This window comes from Leptinotarsa decemlineata, unplaced genomic scaffold (assembly GCF_025532065.1).
Source record: "Leptinotarsa decemlineata unplaced genomic scaffold, Ldec_3_MD MMD2_tig00003192_RagTag_RagTag, whole genome shotgun sequence".
NCBI classification, from domain to species: domain Eukaryota; kingdom Metazoa; phylum Arthropoda; class Insecta; order Coleoptera; family Chrysomelidae; genus Leptinotarsa; species Leptinotarsa decemlineata.
Genome location: NW_027412582.1, coordinates 2,822,961 through 2,837,180, shown reverse-complemented (window position 1 = coordinate 2,837,180; position 14,220 = coordinate 2,822,961). Strand labels below are relative to the sequence as shown.

At 35.6% G+C, this 14,220-nt stretch overlaps 2 protein-coding genes across 2 annotated transcripts in view; both read right to left on the bottom strand.

The window, feature by feature from the left end:
• Positions 1–1,626, bottom strand: part of LOC111511411 (4-aminobutyrate aminotransferase, mitochondrial) — a 128,633-nt gene extending 127,007 nt beyond the window's left edge. Inside the window, exon 1 of the mRNA XM_074177727.1 lies at positions 1,464–1,626. Coding sequence (XP_074033828.1) covers positions 1,464–1,512 — 49 coding nt within the window. The 5' untranslated portion in view covers positions 1,513–1,626. The remainder of the gene's footprint in view (positions 1–1,463) is intronic.
• LOC141483248 (uncharacterized) overlaps positions 1–14,220 on the bottom strand; it is a 403,587-nt gene that overhangs the window by 22,638 nt on the left and 366,729 nt on the right. The window lies entirely within an intron of this gene.

Below are 14,220 nucleotides of genomic sequence, written 5' to 3'. Positions count from 1 at the left end.
AAACGGTTTTTACCATATCAATCTACCCAAAATTCTATAATAGTTGTGTAATTTTCATGAACGCACATCTTCTGGTTCCAATTCTACAAGGTGTTTTAAAAAGGGAGTCCGATTGTTGCAACAATTTTTCTCTCGAAATCTGTATGGGTGACAAGAAAACGGTTTTCTTTATATTGATCTATCCAAGATTCTATAACAGTTGTGTGATTTTCATGAACGCACATCTTCTGGTTCCAATTCTACAAGGTGTTTTAAAAAGTGAGTCTGATTGTTGCAACAATTTTTCTCTCGAAATCTGTATGGGTGACAAGAAAACGGTTTTCACTATATTGATCTAATCAAGATTCTATAACAGTTGTGTAATTTTCATGAACGCACATTTACTGGTTCCAATTCTACAAGGTATTTTAAAAAGTGAGTCTGATTGTTGCAACAATTTTTTTCTCGAAATCTGTATGGGTGACAAGAAAACGGTTTTCACTATATTGATCTATCCAAGATTCTATAACAGTTGTGTAATTTTCATGAACGCACATCTTCTGGTTTCAATTCTACAAGGTGTTCTAAAAAGTAAGTCTGATTGTTGCAACAATTTTTCTCTCGAAATCTGTATGGGTGACAAGAAAATGGTTGTCACTATATTGATATACCCAAGATTCTATAGGAGTTGTGTGATTTTCATGAATACAAGGAATCTCAAAAAATTATTCTGATTGTTTCAACAATTTCTTTTTTGAAATCTGTTCAGATGACAAGAAAACTGTCATCACCAAGTTAATCTACTCAAGAAACTATGGAAGTTGTGTGATTTTGATGGACGCACATCATCGGATATCATTTTTATATGGGGTATTGGAAAGTAAGTCTAATATTTCCAATTTTATTTTTCCCTAAATTTGTATTGTTGATGAGAAAACCATTATCAACGCGTCGATCTACTCAAGATTCTATAAAAAAGTTTTACACCAAATAGTCCCAATAATTTCACGTTCAACCTATAGTGAATAGTTATTTCCAGCCACAGATATTAGTACGGGTGCTAATAATTTCGTATCCCAACCACAGATTTTTATTTTCCTCTACGTCAGTATGTGTGGCCAGAAATCTGTGGATAACTTCACGCCAATCCCCCTGTATATTTCCTATACTCACCACTTTCATCCCAAAATTGGATACTGTGTCTGTAATTTGGTCTAGTGCCTGTTTGGACAATAAACGTTGTTTTTTGAAAACTTCTACTATACATGGTGACATGTATCAGAGAAGTGCCCTTCGTGATCTTTTTTAAATGACATACATTGTACATTATTGAGTTTTTCGAATCTCTTAATGAACAATATGATAATGAATTCTGCAATTCAATTATCATCACAATTAACGTATAGTAAACACTTCTGAATATGAATTCGTTTGTAATACTAAAATGCATTTAGATCCAGCAACCGGTAATAATAAATGATTACCTGTTTTGATAGCATTGAAAACAGAAATATTCACTCGCCTCGCCCACATTCTGTACGCACTGTAAACTTTTTGATAAAGATATATTTAAATTTCCTGCCGAGAAATACTACACATGCACATCACACCACCCGAAAAATACTAACTCGATAATGGTTTAACATTGAACTGTTTGCTGAACGTAACCTTGGAATTACAGAGGCGGCAGTCCCGCTTGCTCTCAGCAACAGGTATTCCTAATCATTTCCATAGTTCTCACATATAGTCAGTGGGCATACTTGAAAACTGGCTATAAATCAAATCATCTGAAAGAACAATTTGTTCAGGCCAGTCTCAAATCCTTACACTGTAGGTCAATAAACTGACACCTTTCAGAAAACAACTACTCCCCTAGCCACAGTATACTATATACAGTAATCCCATTTCGGGTGATTTTTGGTTTGAATTTTCTACACGCAGACCCAGGAGTTGCAGTCTCAGGTCTGCGCAAACGACGAGTTCAAGACAGGCACGCAATCAAAGCGTTTAAACACTGCTCAACATAACAAATATTCATATAAACTGCTCAAAAATATACAGTCGATGAAAACCATGTTGGGCACTTAAGAAAATTGTACAAATGATAATTTTGCATTTGTGTAATATTCAAGTAACCCAGATCATTTCGACAATGATGAACTATGTTTCAAGTAGATTTTAAAAATTCATGGGATCGGATGTGACAAAATATACTTTAATTTCAACAAGAAAAAAGACAAGATGAAGAACGAGTTTTGTTATTCATGAACCATGGTACTGTGCAAGAGCTCTCTAGGAGGAATAACGAGTCCCTGTGTGTATACAACCGTGATAGCATGGTCTGCACTGATGAGGAACACTTCAAAACGGTTCGCAGTTGGTTCCTTGTTCGAATCAGGCGAAGTCCCACTATTTGTCCTAGAGAGCTCTTGCAAAGTTGTTTCTTCAAAGTGAGAATCTTTGCAATTATGTCTGAGGCGACTTGGATTCCGAAAGGTTAACAGTCGTAAGGTATTTTTGATAGTCAAATTTACATTATATAAGAAGTTGCTGACTAATAGGACATGTTTCATTTAGAATAACTGTTTTTAATCTACGCAGCAACTTTTCGGGGTTGATTAGACATCTAGACTTGTATAGATTCAAATATCAACATTTGTCAATATATGTCGAGTTATTAGCTAAAGAAGTAGTTGTTTTCTGTCGGAAAACATATATAATGGTATAGTCAAAATGCATTTGGACTTGTCAGTGATTTTATTATCAATTTTTACTTGGATAAAAGCTGGAAGCAGCAAAACAACCTATTATCTTACAGTGTAAATAATTCATAACTTCCGACTCCGAAAACTCTCACATACATTTATAGTTAGTACATACATACAAAAAAATTATTTTTGTATGATTGAACACTACATACTTAATTACTTTTTTACTTCTTCAAGTCCTGAATAGTAACTACATAATTCAAAAAGAATAGGCTCTACAGATTCCTTAATCTTGAGTGATGAATTCGATTAGGAATATTTTTAATAATTGGTCCTTAATATAATCGAATCGGCAAACTCGTCCGCCATCTTGAATTCTCCAATCAATAAATGAATATGCTATATTTGGCCCCAAAAATCACTACAAAGAAATTTCGCATGGATTCGTACCATGGTTCATGAATAACAAAACACGTTCTTTATCTTATCTTTTTTCTTGTTGAAATGAAAATATATTTTGTCACATTCGAATATGAACATCTGCCGATTCCATGAATTTTTAAAATCTACTTGAAACTTAGTTCATCATTGCCCAAATGATCTGGGTTACTTCAATATTACACGAATGCAAAATTATCATTTGTACAATTTTCTCAGGTGCTCAACATGGTTTTCATAGACTGTTTTTTTTTGAGCAGTTTATATGAATAGTTGTTATGTTGAGCAGTGTATACACGCTTTGGTTGAGATTGTAGTAGGGAGAAATGTCATTAGTGTCAAATACGTCATCATTATAAAAAATGAAACTCCTGGACACCGACATCAAAGGGACCGACGCTGAGTGAAACTACTGTATACAGAAATACTATGCCCTAGCAAATACCACGAAGGCTGTTGGATTATATCCGACAGGTATCAGTGCAAGGTAGTGTCTATCATCAACATGAAGTCGATGATTTCCGATCATTGAAAATCGAATTCTTTCAGAGTGTCATGCCTCGAACTAAGCAGGAGCTGACAACAACAACAGGTTTGTCATCGCCCCATCTGCCTGTGAACGAGGTAACCAACTGCATATCCGAAATTTGCCCAATTCCTCGTATAAGGAAAGAAAACTTCTCACATATAGTCAGTGGGCATATTTGCACTGGCGAATGGTCAAACAGCCCGAAACCGGTCTGCAAGTGTGTTCCAATAATTGAAAATCTAATGCAACAGTTGTATCGCCAACTGCATATGCAATAATAACTTCAGTGAAGATTCCTGCACTGACACCTGTCGGATATAATCCAACGCCCTCGTGGTATTAGCCAGGGGAGTAGTTGTTTTCTGATAGGTGTCAGTCCATTGACCTACAGTGTAAGGATTTGAGACTGGCCTGAACAAATTGTTCTTTTAGATGATTTAATTTCCATAGTGTTTTTTTCCAGTAGGCATCTCAAATACTGCAGTAAAATTAAGTAGTCCACCTACAATTTCAGATTTGTTGTTAAGTAAGTGGGCAAGTAAGACAGGTACTCTAGCTTGCGTAACATTTTTTTTCAAAAATAATTGAATATCCAAATCAGTAATTGAAAGAATTGAGGCATGAATGAACAACAATTCGCGGTCCAGAAGTTGTTTTGGTGATTTTCTAGTTAATTATGCACATTTAATCAACAATTTTTTGGGTTAAAAGTATTTGCTTTCTACTTCCTACACTTAAACAGGAATATTGCAAATGCTTATTGTTGAATAACATGTCGGAGATTTTTTTTGTTTTTTTGGAGTTATTTTTGAAAGGTCTGAAAATAGATTCAAGTTTCCTTTTGTTGTCAACAATTTACTTGGGATAAAAAATAAAAAGCTTCATTATTCATTAAACACTTTTTTTAAATGTTACGAACGATCAATTTTTCATGGTCAGAAGCTTCATGAAAACTATTTTTGAAAGTTTGTATCTGCTATTGTTTAACAAATCCGTTGTTTAAAAGATAATTCAAAAAAAATCTGGTAACATTATCTTAAATGCAGAATTTCACTAGTTCGGACTTCCATTGTCTACTATATAAAATGATTTGAAATCCCTGAAACAAGTAAAAAAGAATAATTAAAAAAGAATAGTTGAAAATAACAATTATATTAAGCAACAATAAATCTGAAATGAAATGATAGTGAAATAACCTACAACTAAAAATATAATAATTGAATAAATAAAAATTAAAGGAATGAAAAAATAAATAAAAAAAAAATAAAAAAAAAAGTGTAGAGATTATAAGTCACGTTAGTTCACGACGTTTCGATTGTTGGTATCTACAATCGTCTTCGGGTGATGACTGGACTGATTCCTCCGAGAGATGACTGTTTTATAGGTCGTTGAAATACTTTCACTTTCTCTACTTTCCATTTTCCGCTTCACTGATTCCGTGAGCGATGACCGATTTGGCGGGAGTTGGTCATTTCTCGTTTGATGAAGCGTTTCCATATGTTTCGTATATCTACGCTGGCCTGGCTGAATACGTTGTTGGACAACATGTATGCGGCTTCCTTAAATTTTCTCCTGAACCAATGTTCCTCTCTGTGCAAGATCTCAGCTTGGGACCACTCGATGTTGTGTTGATGGGTCCAAACATGGTCTGCTATTCCTGATTTGCTGGTTTCCCCTCGCTGTGTGTATTTCTTGTGTTCTGCAATGCGAACATTCAATGGCCTCTTAGTTTCACCAATATAGGATTTTCCGCACTCACAGGGTATCCGGTAAATGCAAATCTTGGAATCGCAGTCCGCGTTTGTGGGCCTGGTTTTCGTGAGGCTGCTACGGATAGTGTTACCGGATGTTCGCATTGCCGAGCACAAGAAGCACACACAGCGAGGAGAAACCAGTAAATCAGGAATAGCAGACCATGTTTGGACCCATCAACACAACATCGAGTGGTCCCAAGCTGACATCTTGCACAGAGAGGAACATTGGTTCCGGAGAAAATTCAAGGAAGCCGCATACATGTTGTCCAACAACGTATTCAGCCAGGCCAGCGTAGATATACGAAACATATGGAAACCCATCATCAAACGAAAAATGACCAACTCCCGCCAAAACGGTCATCTCTCACGGAATCAGTGAAGCGGAAAATGGAAAGTAGAGAAAGTGAAAGTATTTCAACGACCTATAAAATAGTCATCTCTCGGAGGAATCAGTCCAGTCATCACCCGAAGACGATTGTAGATACCAACAATCGAAACGTCGTGAACTAACGTGACTTGGAATCTCTACACTTTTTTTTTAATTTTTTTTTCTTATTTTTTTTTATTATTTTCTTTTTTCATTCCTTTACTTTTTATTTATTCAATTATTATATTTTTACTTGTAGGTTATTTCACTATCATTTCATTTCAGATTTATTGTTGCTTAATATAATTGTTATTTTCAACTATTCTTTTTTAATTATTCTTTTTTACTTGTTTCAGGGATTTCAAATCATTTTAAATAGTAGACAATGGAAGTCCGAACTAGTGAAATTCATCACGAAACATTGTCAATCACCTTCAAACATCTTAAATGCAAATCATGATTGAAAAAAATCATTCTTTATGAAAATGTTTATTGTTTGAAAACGAATGTGTTACAAATTCGATATTCACCAACTGGGATCTCCAACTATGAGAAATACAAAGATGCTTAAATTGGGGCAAAGTTGCATATTTACCTGACTAACAATATGCCGTTGAGAAGGTTCTGAAATTCCAGTAAATCCAGAGATATCCGGAAAAACCAGAAATTTCAGAAAATGGTTTTCATTTTTTCTAGCTTAATTTTCCGAAGGATTCGAAAATAAATTGAATTTCCACATTGCCACTTTTTTCCCGCTACATAATGGTGTTTTCAGGTTGGCTATCCGACGTTTCGTTTTCCGGCCACCACCATCAACTTTATTTTTTCTTATGGGTGCTACATTGGATTCTTTCTGTTTTGAATAGAACCAGATTTTACCTTTTCAGTGATGTACATAAGTTATTATTCGTTCCCGAAAATTAGAGATATTGAAAAAAAAGTATTCTTATCATAATAGGCTTTGACTTCCAATTTGTTACACTCAGTGGTATTTTGTTATTGTTATTGTTGATGAATATTTGGCGAAAAATGGCTTTCAGGAATGCTGAAAAAAGAGATATGATACAAATGTATTACAAATACAATAGAAACAGTGTTGGGACATCGGAAATGTATTTAAATTTGTATTCCGAAGACAACAACCACATCGAACTATGTGTCCTTTTCAATGAAAACAGAACTTTGAACAAATAACAATAATTAACTAAAACTTTAACTCAATCTTCATCCATCAAGTTATTGGATCAAAATTTCACCAAGTTTGGTTCGTTTGAAAAGCCAATGAAAACATATGGAGACAGAATCATCATTCAAAATTTGATAAATGAGGTGAGTATGAGGTAAATTAGATATTGTGTCCTTTTCAATAAAAATGCTCAAAATGCTGGCCTTGTTCATGATAACACGACTGTGTCCTTCGATATCATTCACTACACGATTAATTTCCCTCCTCCTCAATCTTCCGAACTCTCCAACAATGCTGTGTTGAAGGTCCTCAATAGTTTGATATGCCCTCTGAACGTAAACTCTATTTTTCAGTGTACCCCAAAGAATGTATCCATAACACTTAAATCTGGAGACCTTGCTGGCCACCTCACTGGTCCATTATTCCATGTCCATTTATCACCAAACCTTCCAGTCAGGTATTTAGTTACTCGTCTAGTAGTGTACGGTGGAGCATCATCATGTTGAAACCAGATGCTGTTATAGTTAGCCAAAGGTAGATCATCCAAATTGTCTTCGAAAATCGACATTCAATACTGGTGATAGATTTGTCCCTTCACAATTCCGTCAAATGAATGAGGACCCAAAATTCTATCTTTGTAAATTCCTGTCACGTTCCTACACGTTACACACGTTAATACTAAATCGCACTTGAGGTCGAATTTCTCGGAACTGCCTGGGGTTATTTATGCTCCAAATGTGTTTGTTATTTTGGTTGAATATCCCACAATTCGTAAAAGTGCGTTTATCTGTCCAAATTACATTTTCCAGGAAAACAGGAAAATCAGGTCTTCTTATTAGCCCATTTAAAAATTCTAATCGCCTTTCGGTGCAATTTATTTTCGAATCCTTCGAAAAATAAAGCCAAAAAAAAAATAAAAACAATTTTCCGAAATTTCTGTTTTTTCCGAATATCTCCGGATATATTCAAAATTTCAGAAATTTCTCAACGGAATATTAGTCAGGTAAATGCGCAACTTTGTCCCAATTCAACCTCAGACTTGTTATTCAACAATTATCGCATTTGCAATATTCCAGTTTAAGTGTAGAATGTAGAAAGCAAAGACTAAAATTTGTTGATTAAATGTGCATAATAAACTAGAAAATCTCCAAAACAACTTTTTGACCGCGAATTATTGTTCATTCATGCCTCAACTTTTTTAATTCCTAACTTGGATATTCAATGATTTTCGAAAAAAAAAAATGCGCAAGCTAGAGTACCCGTTTAGGATATATTTTCAACCCTCTGGGAAAATTATAAATATTGGTCCTACAGTTCCGGGAGGCAAAACATTTTTTGGGAAATTTCTTCCTCTTTTTGAATCCTTTTTTAAATTTGAAAATTGTCAAATAGTTTTTGAGATATTTGCTTTCAGTTATTTGTTTATAACTTTTGCAATTTTTGCAAGCGGCACTTGAATATTTCGAAAGTCATCGACACGCTATTCCGAACCGAATGGCACCTCTTTCATATTTTCCAGAGGTTGAGAAAAAAGTTTGAGATGAAAGGCGCTAGTTAACTAGACTAAATTGAACAGGTTCAATGTCAGTAATTGAATCAACAGAAAAGGCGTGTTGAAATGCAATGTCAAGCACAGACGAGATAAATAGTCCGTTGTTCTCTCGAATGTCCGCCTCGCCTGCTACGAACGGCCAGTGTATAAATAAGGATATATTAAAATTGTTAATGCAGCACAATTGATATACTGAAGCTTAAGTTTCGACATACAAATAATTGTGATAATTTAGTCTACAAAACTGCTATTATTAGGGGTGACTGCTCAACTTCCATACGGGTAAATTTAATCAACGGTTCATAAAAATTACCTCATAAAAATCAATTCAATCTAATTTATTTCAAATAATATATATATATATATATATATATATATATATATATATATATATATATATATATATATATATATATATATATACCAGGGTGATCTAAGAAGCTTCTGACTCCAACATGACGAGAGCAGCACTCGTAAATGAACCGGTGTGAACTTGGCAGCTAAAAGGTAGCAGCCAAAATCCCGAAAACACCCGAGCGCACATAGACGTACGTCGAAAAATTATTACTGAGAAATAAACATTAAAAAGATGAAAAATGATTAGAAGCTCTATTATTATCGCTGAACGAACACCTCGGGCAACTCTTTCGAATGTGCCTACTAAAAAAGCAGAATGAAAAGAAATTATAAATAGGGGATGAGTACATTTGTAAGAAATTATCTATCACTGAAAACATGTTTTGTTATCAGACGTAGTAGATGAGACCAGCAGTTAGAAGGGCTCAAATAGTGAAATAATTGAAGGGGATCACATGGAGACATACCTATAAAAAGTAATCGAAACTCCTAGAAGAAAAAAGCCCGTCAAATGGGGATAAAATTCAAAACTGAATCGAAAGTCATGAAAGGAAAAATCCTTTCACCATAATTTTATGTTAGAAAAATCGATTTTGAAAATGATATTATACTGTGAGAAGCAAAACCGCCCAGGGATACAAATACAAAAATAATTTGAAACTCATGGAAGAAAATATCCTGTCGAAATAATTTCATATTGAAAAAATCGAATTCAATCATAATAACAATCTGTGGAAATCACAACATGAGACCGCCCGTCGAAGGGGGTCAAATGGGGTTATGAATACAAAAATAAATCGAAACTCATAGAAGGAAAAATCCTGTCACAACAATTTCATGCTGGAAAAATTGATTCCTATCATAATAACAATCTGTGGAAATCATAACATGAGACCGGCCGTCGAAGGGGGTCAAATGGGGTTATGAATACAAAAATAAATCGAAACTCATAGAAGGAAAAATCCTGTCACAACAATTTCATGCTGAAAGAATCCAATTCGATCATAATAACAATCTGTGAAAATCACAACATGAGACCGCCCGTCGAAGGGGGTCAAATGGGGTTATGAATACAAAAATAAATCGAAACTCATAGAAGGAAGAATCCTGTCACAACAATTTCATGCTGGAAAAATCCAATTCGATCATAATAACAATCTGTGGAAATCATAACATGGGACCGCCCGTCGAAGGGGGTCAAATGGGGTTATGAATACAAAAATAAATCGAAACTCATAGAAGGAAAAATCCTGTCACAACAATTTCATGCTGAAAGAATCCAATTCGATCATAATAACAATCTGTGGAAATCACAACATGAGACCGCCCGTCGAAGGGGGTCAAATGGGGTTATGAATACAAAAATAAATCGAAACTCATAGAAGGAAAAATCCTGTCACAACAATTTCATGCTGGAAAAATCCAATTCGATCATAATAACAATCTGTGGAAATCATAACATGAGACCGCCCGTCGAAGGGGGTCAAATGGGGTTATGAATACAAAAATAAATCGAAACTCATAGAAGGAAGAATCCTGTCACAACAATTTCATGCTGGAAAAATCCAATTCGATCATAATAACAATCTGTGGAAATCATAACATGGGACCGCCCGTCGAAGGGGGTCAAATGGGGTTATGAATACAAAAATGAATCGAAACTCATAGAAGGAAAAATCCTGTCACAACAATTTCATGCTGAAAGAATCCAATTCGATCATAATAACAATCTGTGAAAATCACAACATGAGACCGCCCGTCGAAGGGGGTCAAATGGGGTTATGAATACAAAAATAAATCGAAACTCATAGAAGGAAGAATCCTGTCACAACAATTTCATGCTGGAAAAATCCAATTCGATCATAATAACAATCTGTGGAAATCACAACATGAGACCGCCCGTCGAAGGGGGTCAAATGGGGTTATGAATACAAAAATAAATCGAAACTCATAGAAGGAAAAATCCTGTCACAACAATTTCATGCTGGAAAAATCCAATTCGATCATAATAACAATCTGTGGAAATCATAACATGAGACCGCCCGTCGAAGGGGGTCAAATGGGGTTATGAATACAAAAATAAATCGAAACTCATAGAAGGAAGAATCCTGTCACAACAATTTCATGCTGGAAAAATCCAATTCGATCATAATAACAATCTGTGGAAATCATAACATGGGACCGCCCGTCGAAGGGGGTCAAATGGGGTTATGAATACAAAAATAAATCGAAACTCATAGAAGGAAAAATCCTGTCACAACAATTTCATGCTGAAAGAATCCAATTCGATCATAATAACAATCTGTGGAAATCACAACATGAGACCGCCCGTCGAAGGGGGTCAAATGGGGTTATGAATACAAAAATAAATCGAAACTCATAGAAGGAAAAATCCTGTCACAACAATTTCATGCTGGAAAAATCCAATTCGATCATAATAACAATCTGTGGAAATCATAACATGAGACCGCCCGTCGAAGGGGGTCAAATGGGGTTATGAATACAAAAATAAATCGAAACTCATAGAAGGAAGAATCCTGTCACAACAATTTCATGCTGAAAGAATCCAATTCGATCATAATAACAATCTGTGAAAATCACAACATGAGACCGCCCGTCGAAGGGGGTCAAATGGGGTTATGAATACAAAAATAAATCGAAACTCATAGAAGGAAGAATCCTGTCACAACAATTTCATGCTGGAAAAATCCAATTCGATCATAATAACAATCTGTGGAAATCATAACATGGGACCGCCCGTCGAAGGGGGTCAAATGGGGTTATGAATACAAAAATAAATCGAAACTCATAGAAGGAAGAATCCTGTCACAACAATTTCATGCTGGAAAAATCCAATTCGATCATAATAACAATCTGTGGAAATCATAACATGGGACCGCCCGTCGAAGGGGGTCAAATGGGGTTCTGAATACAAAAATAAATCGAAACTCATAGAAGGAAGAATCCTGTCACAACAATTTCATGCTGAAAGAATCCAATTCGATCATAATAACAATCTGTGAAAATCACAACATGAGACCGCCCGTCGAAGGGGGTCAAATGGGGTTATGAATACAAAAATAAATCGAAACTCATAGAAGGAAGAATCCTGTCACAACAATATCATGCTGGAAAAATCCAATTCGATCATAATAACAATCTGTGGAAATCATAACATGGGACCGCCCGTCGAAGGGGGTCAAATGGGGTTCTGAATACAAAAATAAATCGAAACTCATAGAAGGAAGAATCCTGTCACAACAATTTCATGCTGAAAGAATCCAATTCGATCATAATAACAATCTGTGGAAATCATAACATGAGACCGCCCGTCGAAGGGGGTCAAATGGGGTTATGAATACAAAAATAAATCGAAACTCATAGAAGGAAAAATCCTGTCACAGCAATTTCATGCTGGAAAAATCCAATTCGATCATAATAACAATCTGTGGAAATCATAACATGAGACCGCCCGTCGAAGGGGGTCAAATGGGGTTATGAATACAAAAATAAATCGAAACTCATAGAAGGAAAAATCCTGTCACAACAATTTCATGCTGGAAAAATCCAATTCGATCATAATAACAATCTGTGGAAATCACAACATGAGACCGCCCGTCGAAGGGGGTCAAATGGGGTTATGAATACAAAAATAAATCGAAACTCATAGAAGGAAGAATCCTGTCACATCAATTTCATGCTGGAAAAATCGATTCCTATCATAATAACAATCTGTGGAAATCATAACATGAGACCGCTTGTCGAAGGGGGTCAAATGGGGTTATGAATACAAAAATAAATCGAAACTCATAGAAGGAAAAATCCTGTCACAACAATTTCATGCTGGAAAAATCCAATTCGATCATAATAACAATCTGTGGAAATCACAACATGAGACCGCCCGTCGAAGGGGGTCAAATGGGGTTATGAATACAAAAATAAATCGAAACTCATAGAAGGAAGAATCCTGTCACAACAATTTCATGCTGAAAGAATCCAATTCGATCATAATAACAATCTGTGGAAATCACAACATGAGACCGCCCGTCGAAGGGGGTCAAATGGGGTTATGAATACAAAAATAAATCGAAACTCATAGAAGGAAGAATCCTGTCACAACAATTTCATGCTGGAAAAATCGATTCCTATCATAATAACAATCTGTGGAAATCATAACATGAGACCGCTTGTCGAAGGGGGTCAAATGGGGTTATGAATACAAAAATAAATCGAAACTCATAGAAGGAAAAATCCTGTCACAGCAATTTCATGCTGGAAAAATCCAATTCGATTATAATAACAATCTGTGGAAATCATAACATGAGACCGCCCGTCGAAGGGGGTCAAATGGGGTTATGAATACAAAAATAAATCGAAACTCATAGAAGGAAAAATCCTGTCACAACAATTTCATGCTGGAAAAATCCAATTCGATCATAATAACAATCTGTGGAAATCACAACATGAGACCGCCCGTCGAAGGGGGTCAAATGGGGTTATGAATACAAAAATAAATCGAAACTCATAGAAGGAAAAATCCTGTCACAACAATTTCATGCTGAAAGAATCCAATTCGATCATAATAACAATCTGTGGAAATCACAACATGAGACCGCCCGTCGAAGGGGGTCAAATGGGGTTATGAATACAAAAATAAATCGAAACTCATAGAAGGAAAAATCCTGTCACAACAATTTCATGCTGGAAAAATCCAATTCGATCATAATAACAATCTGTGGAAATCACAACATGAGACCGCCCGTCGAAGGGGGTCAAATGGGGTTATGAATACAAAAATAAATCGAAACTCATAGAAGGAAAAATCCTGTCACAACAATTTCATGCTGAAAGAATCCAATTCGATCATAATAACAATCTGTGGAAATCATAACATGAGACCGCCCGTCGAAGGGGGTCAAATGGGGTTATGAATACAAAAATAAATCGAAACTCATAGAAGGAACATGTTCCAAAAGTCCATTCAAATCGTTCTGAATGAACTCCAAATAACGTTCTCCATTCAATCGGTCCTGTAGAACGAATGGTCCTATAAGATGGTTTCCTATGATACCAGCCCAAACATTCACGTTGAATTTCCGTTGGTGTTTGGTTTGCAATATCCCATGGGGATTTTCTTCGGCCCATATATGGAGATTATGAGAGTTGATAACTCCATCTCTACTGAAACCTGCTTCATCAGTGAATAAAACTCGATTGATAAAAGTCATATCCTCTCTTTGCCTATCCATGAACCAATTGGCATATTCCAGTCGTGCTGGAAAATCTTGAGGTGTCATGGCATGTACCTTCTGGATGTGAAATGGGTGGAGCAGTTGTTCCCTAATTATTC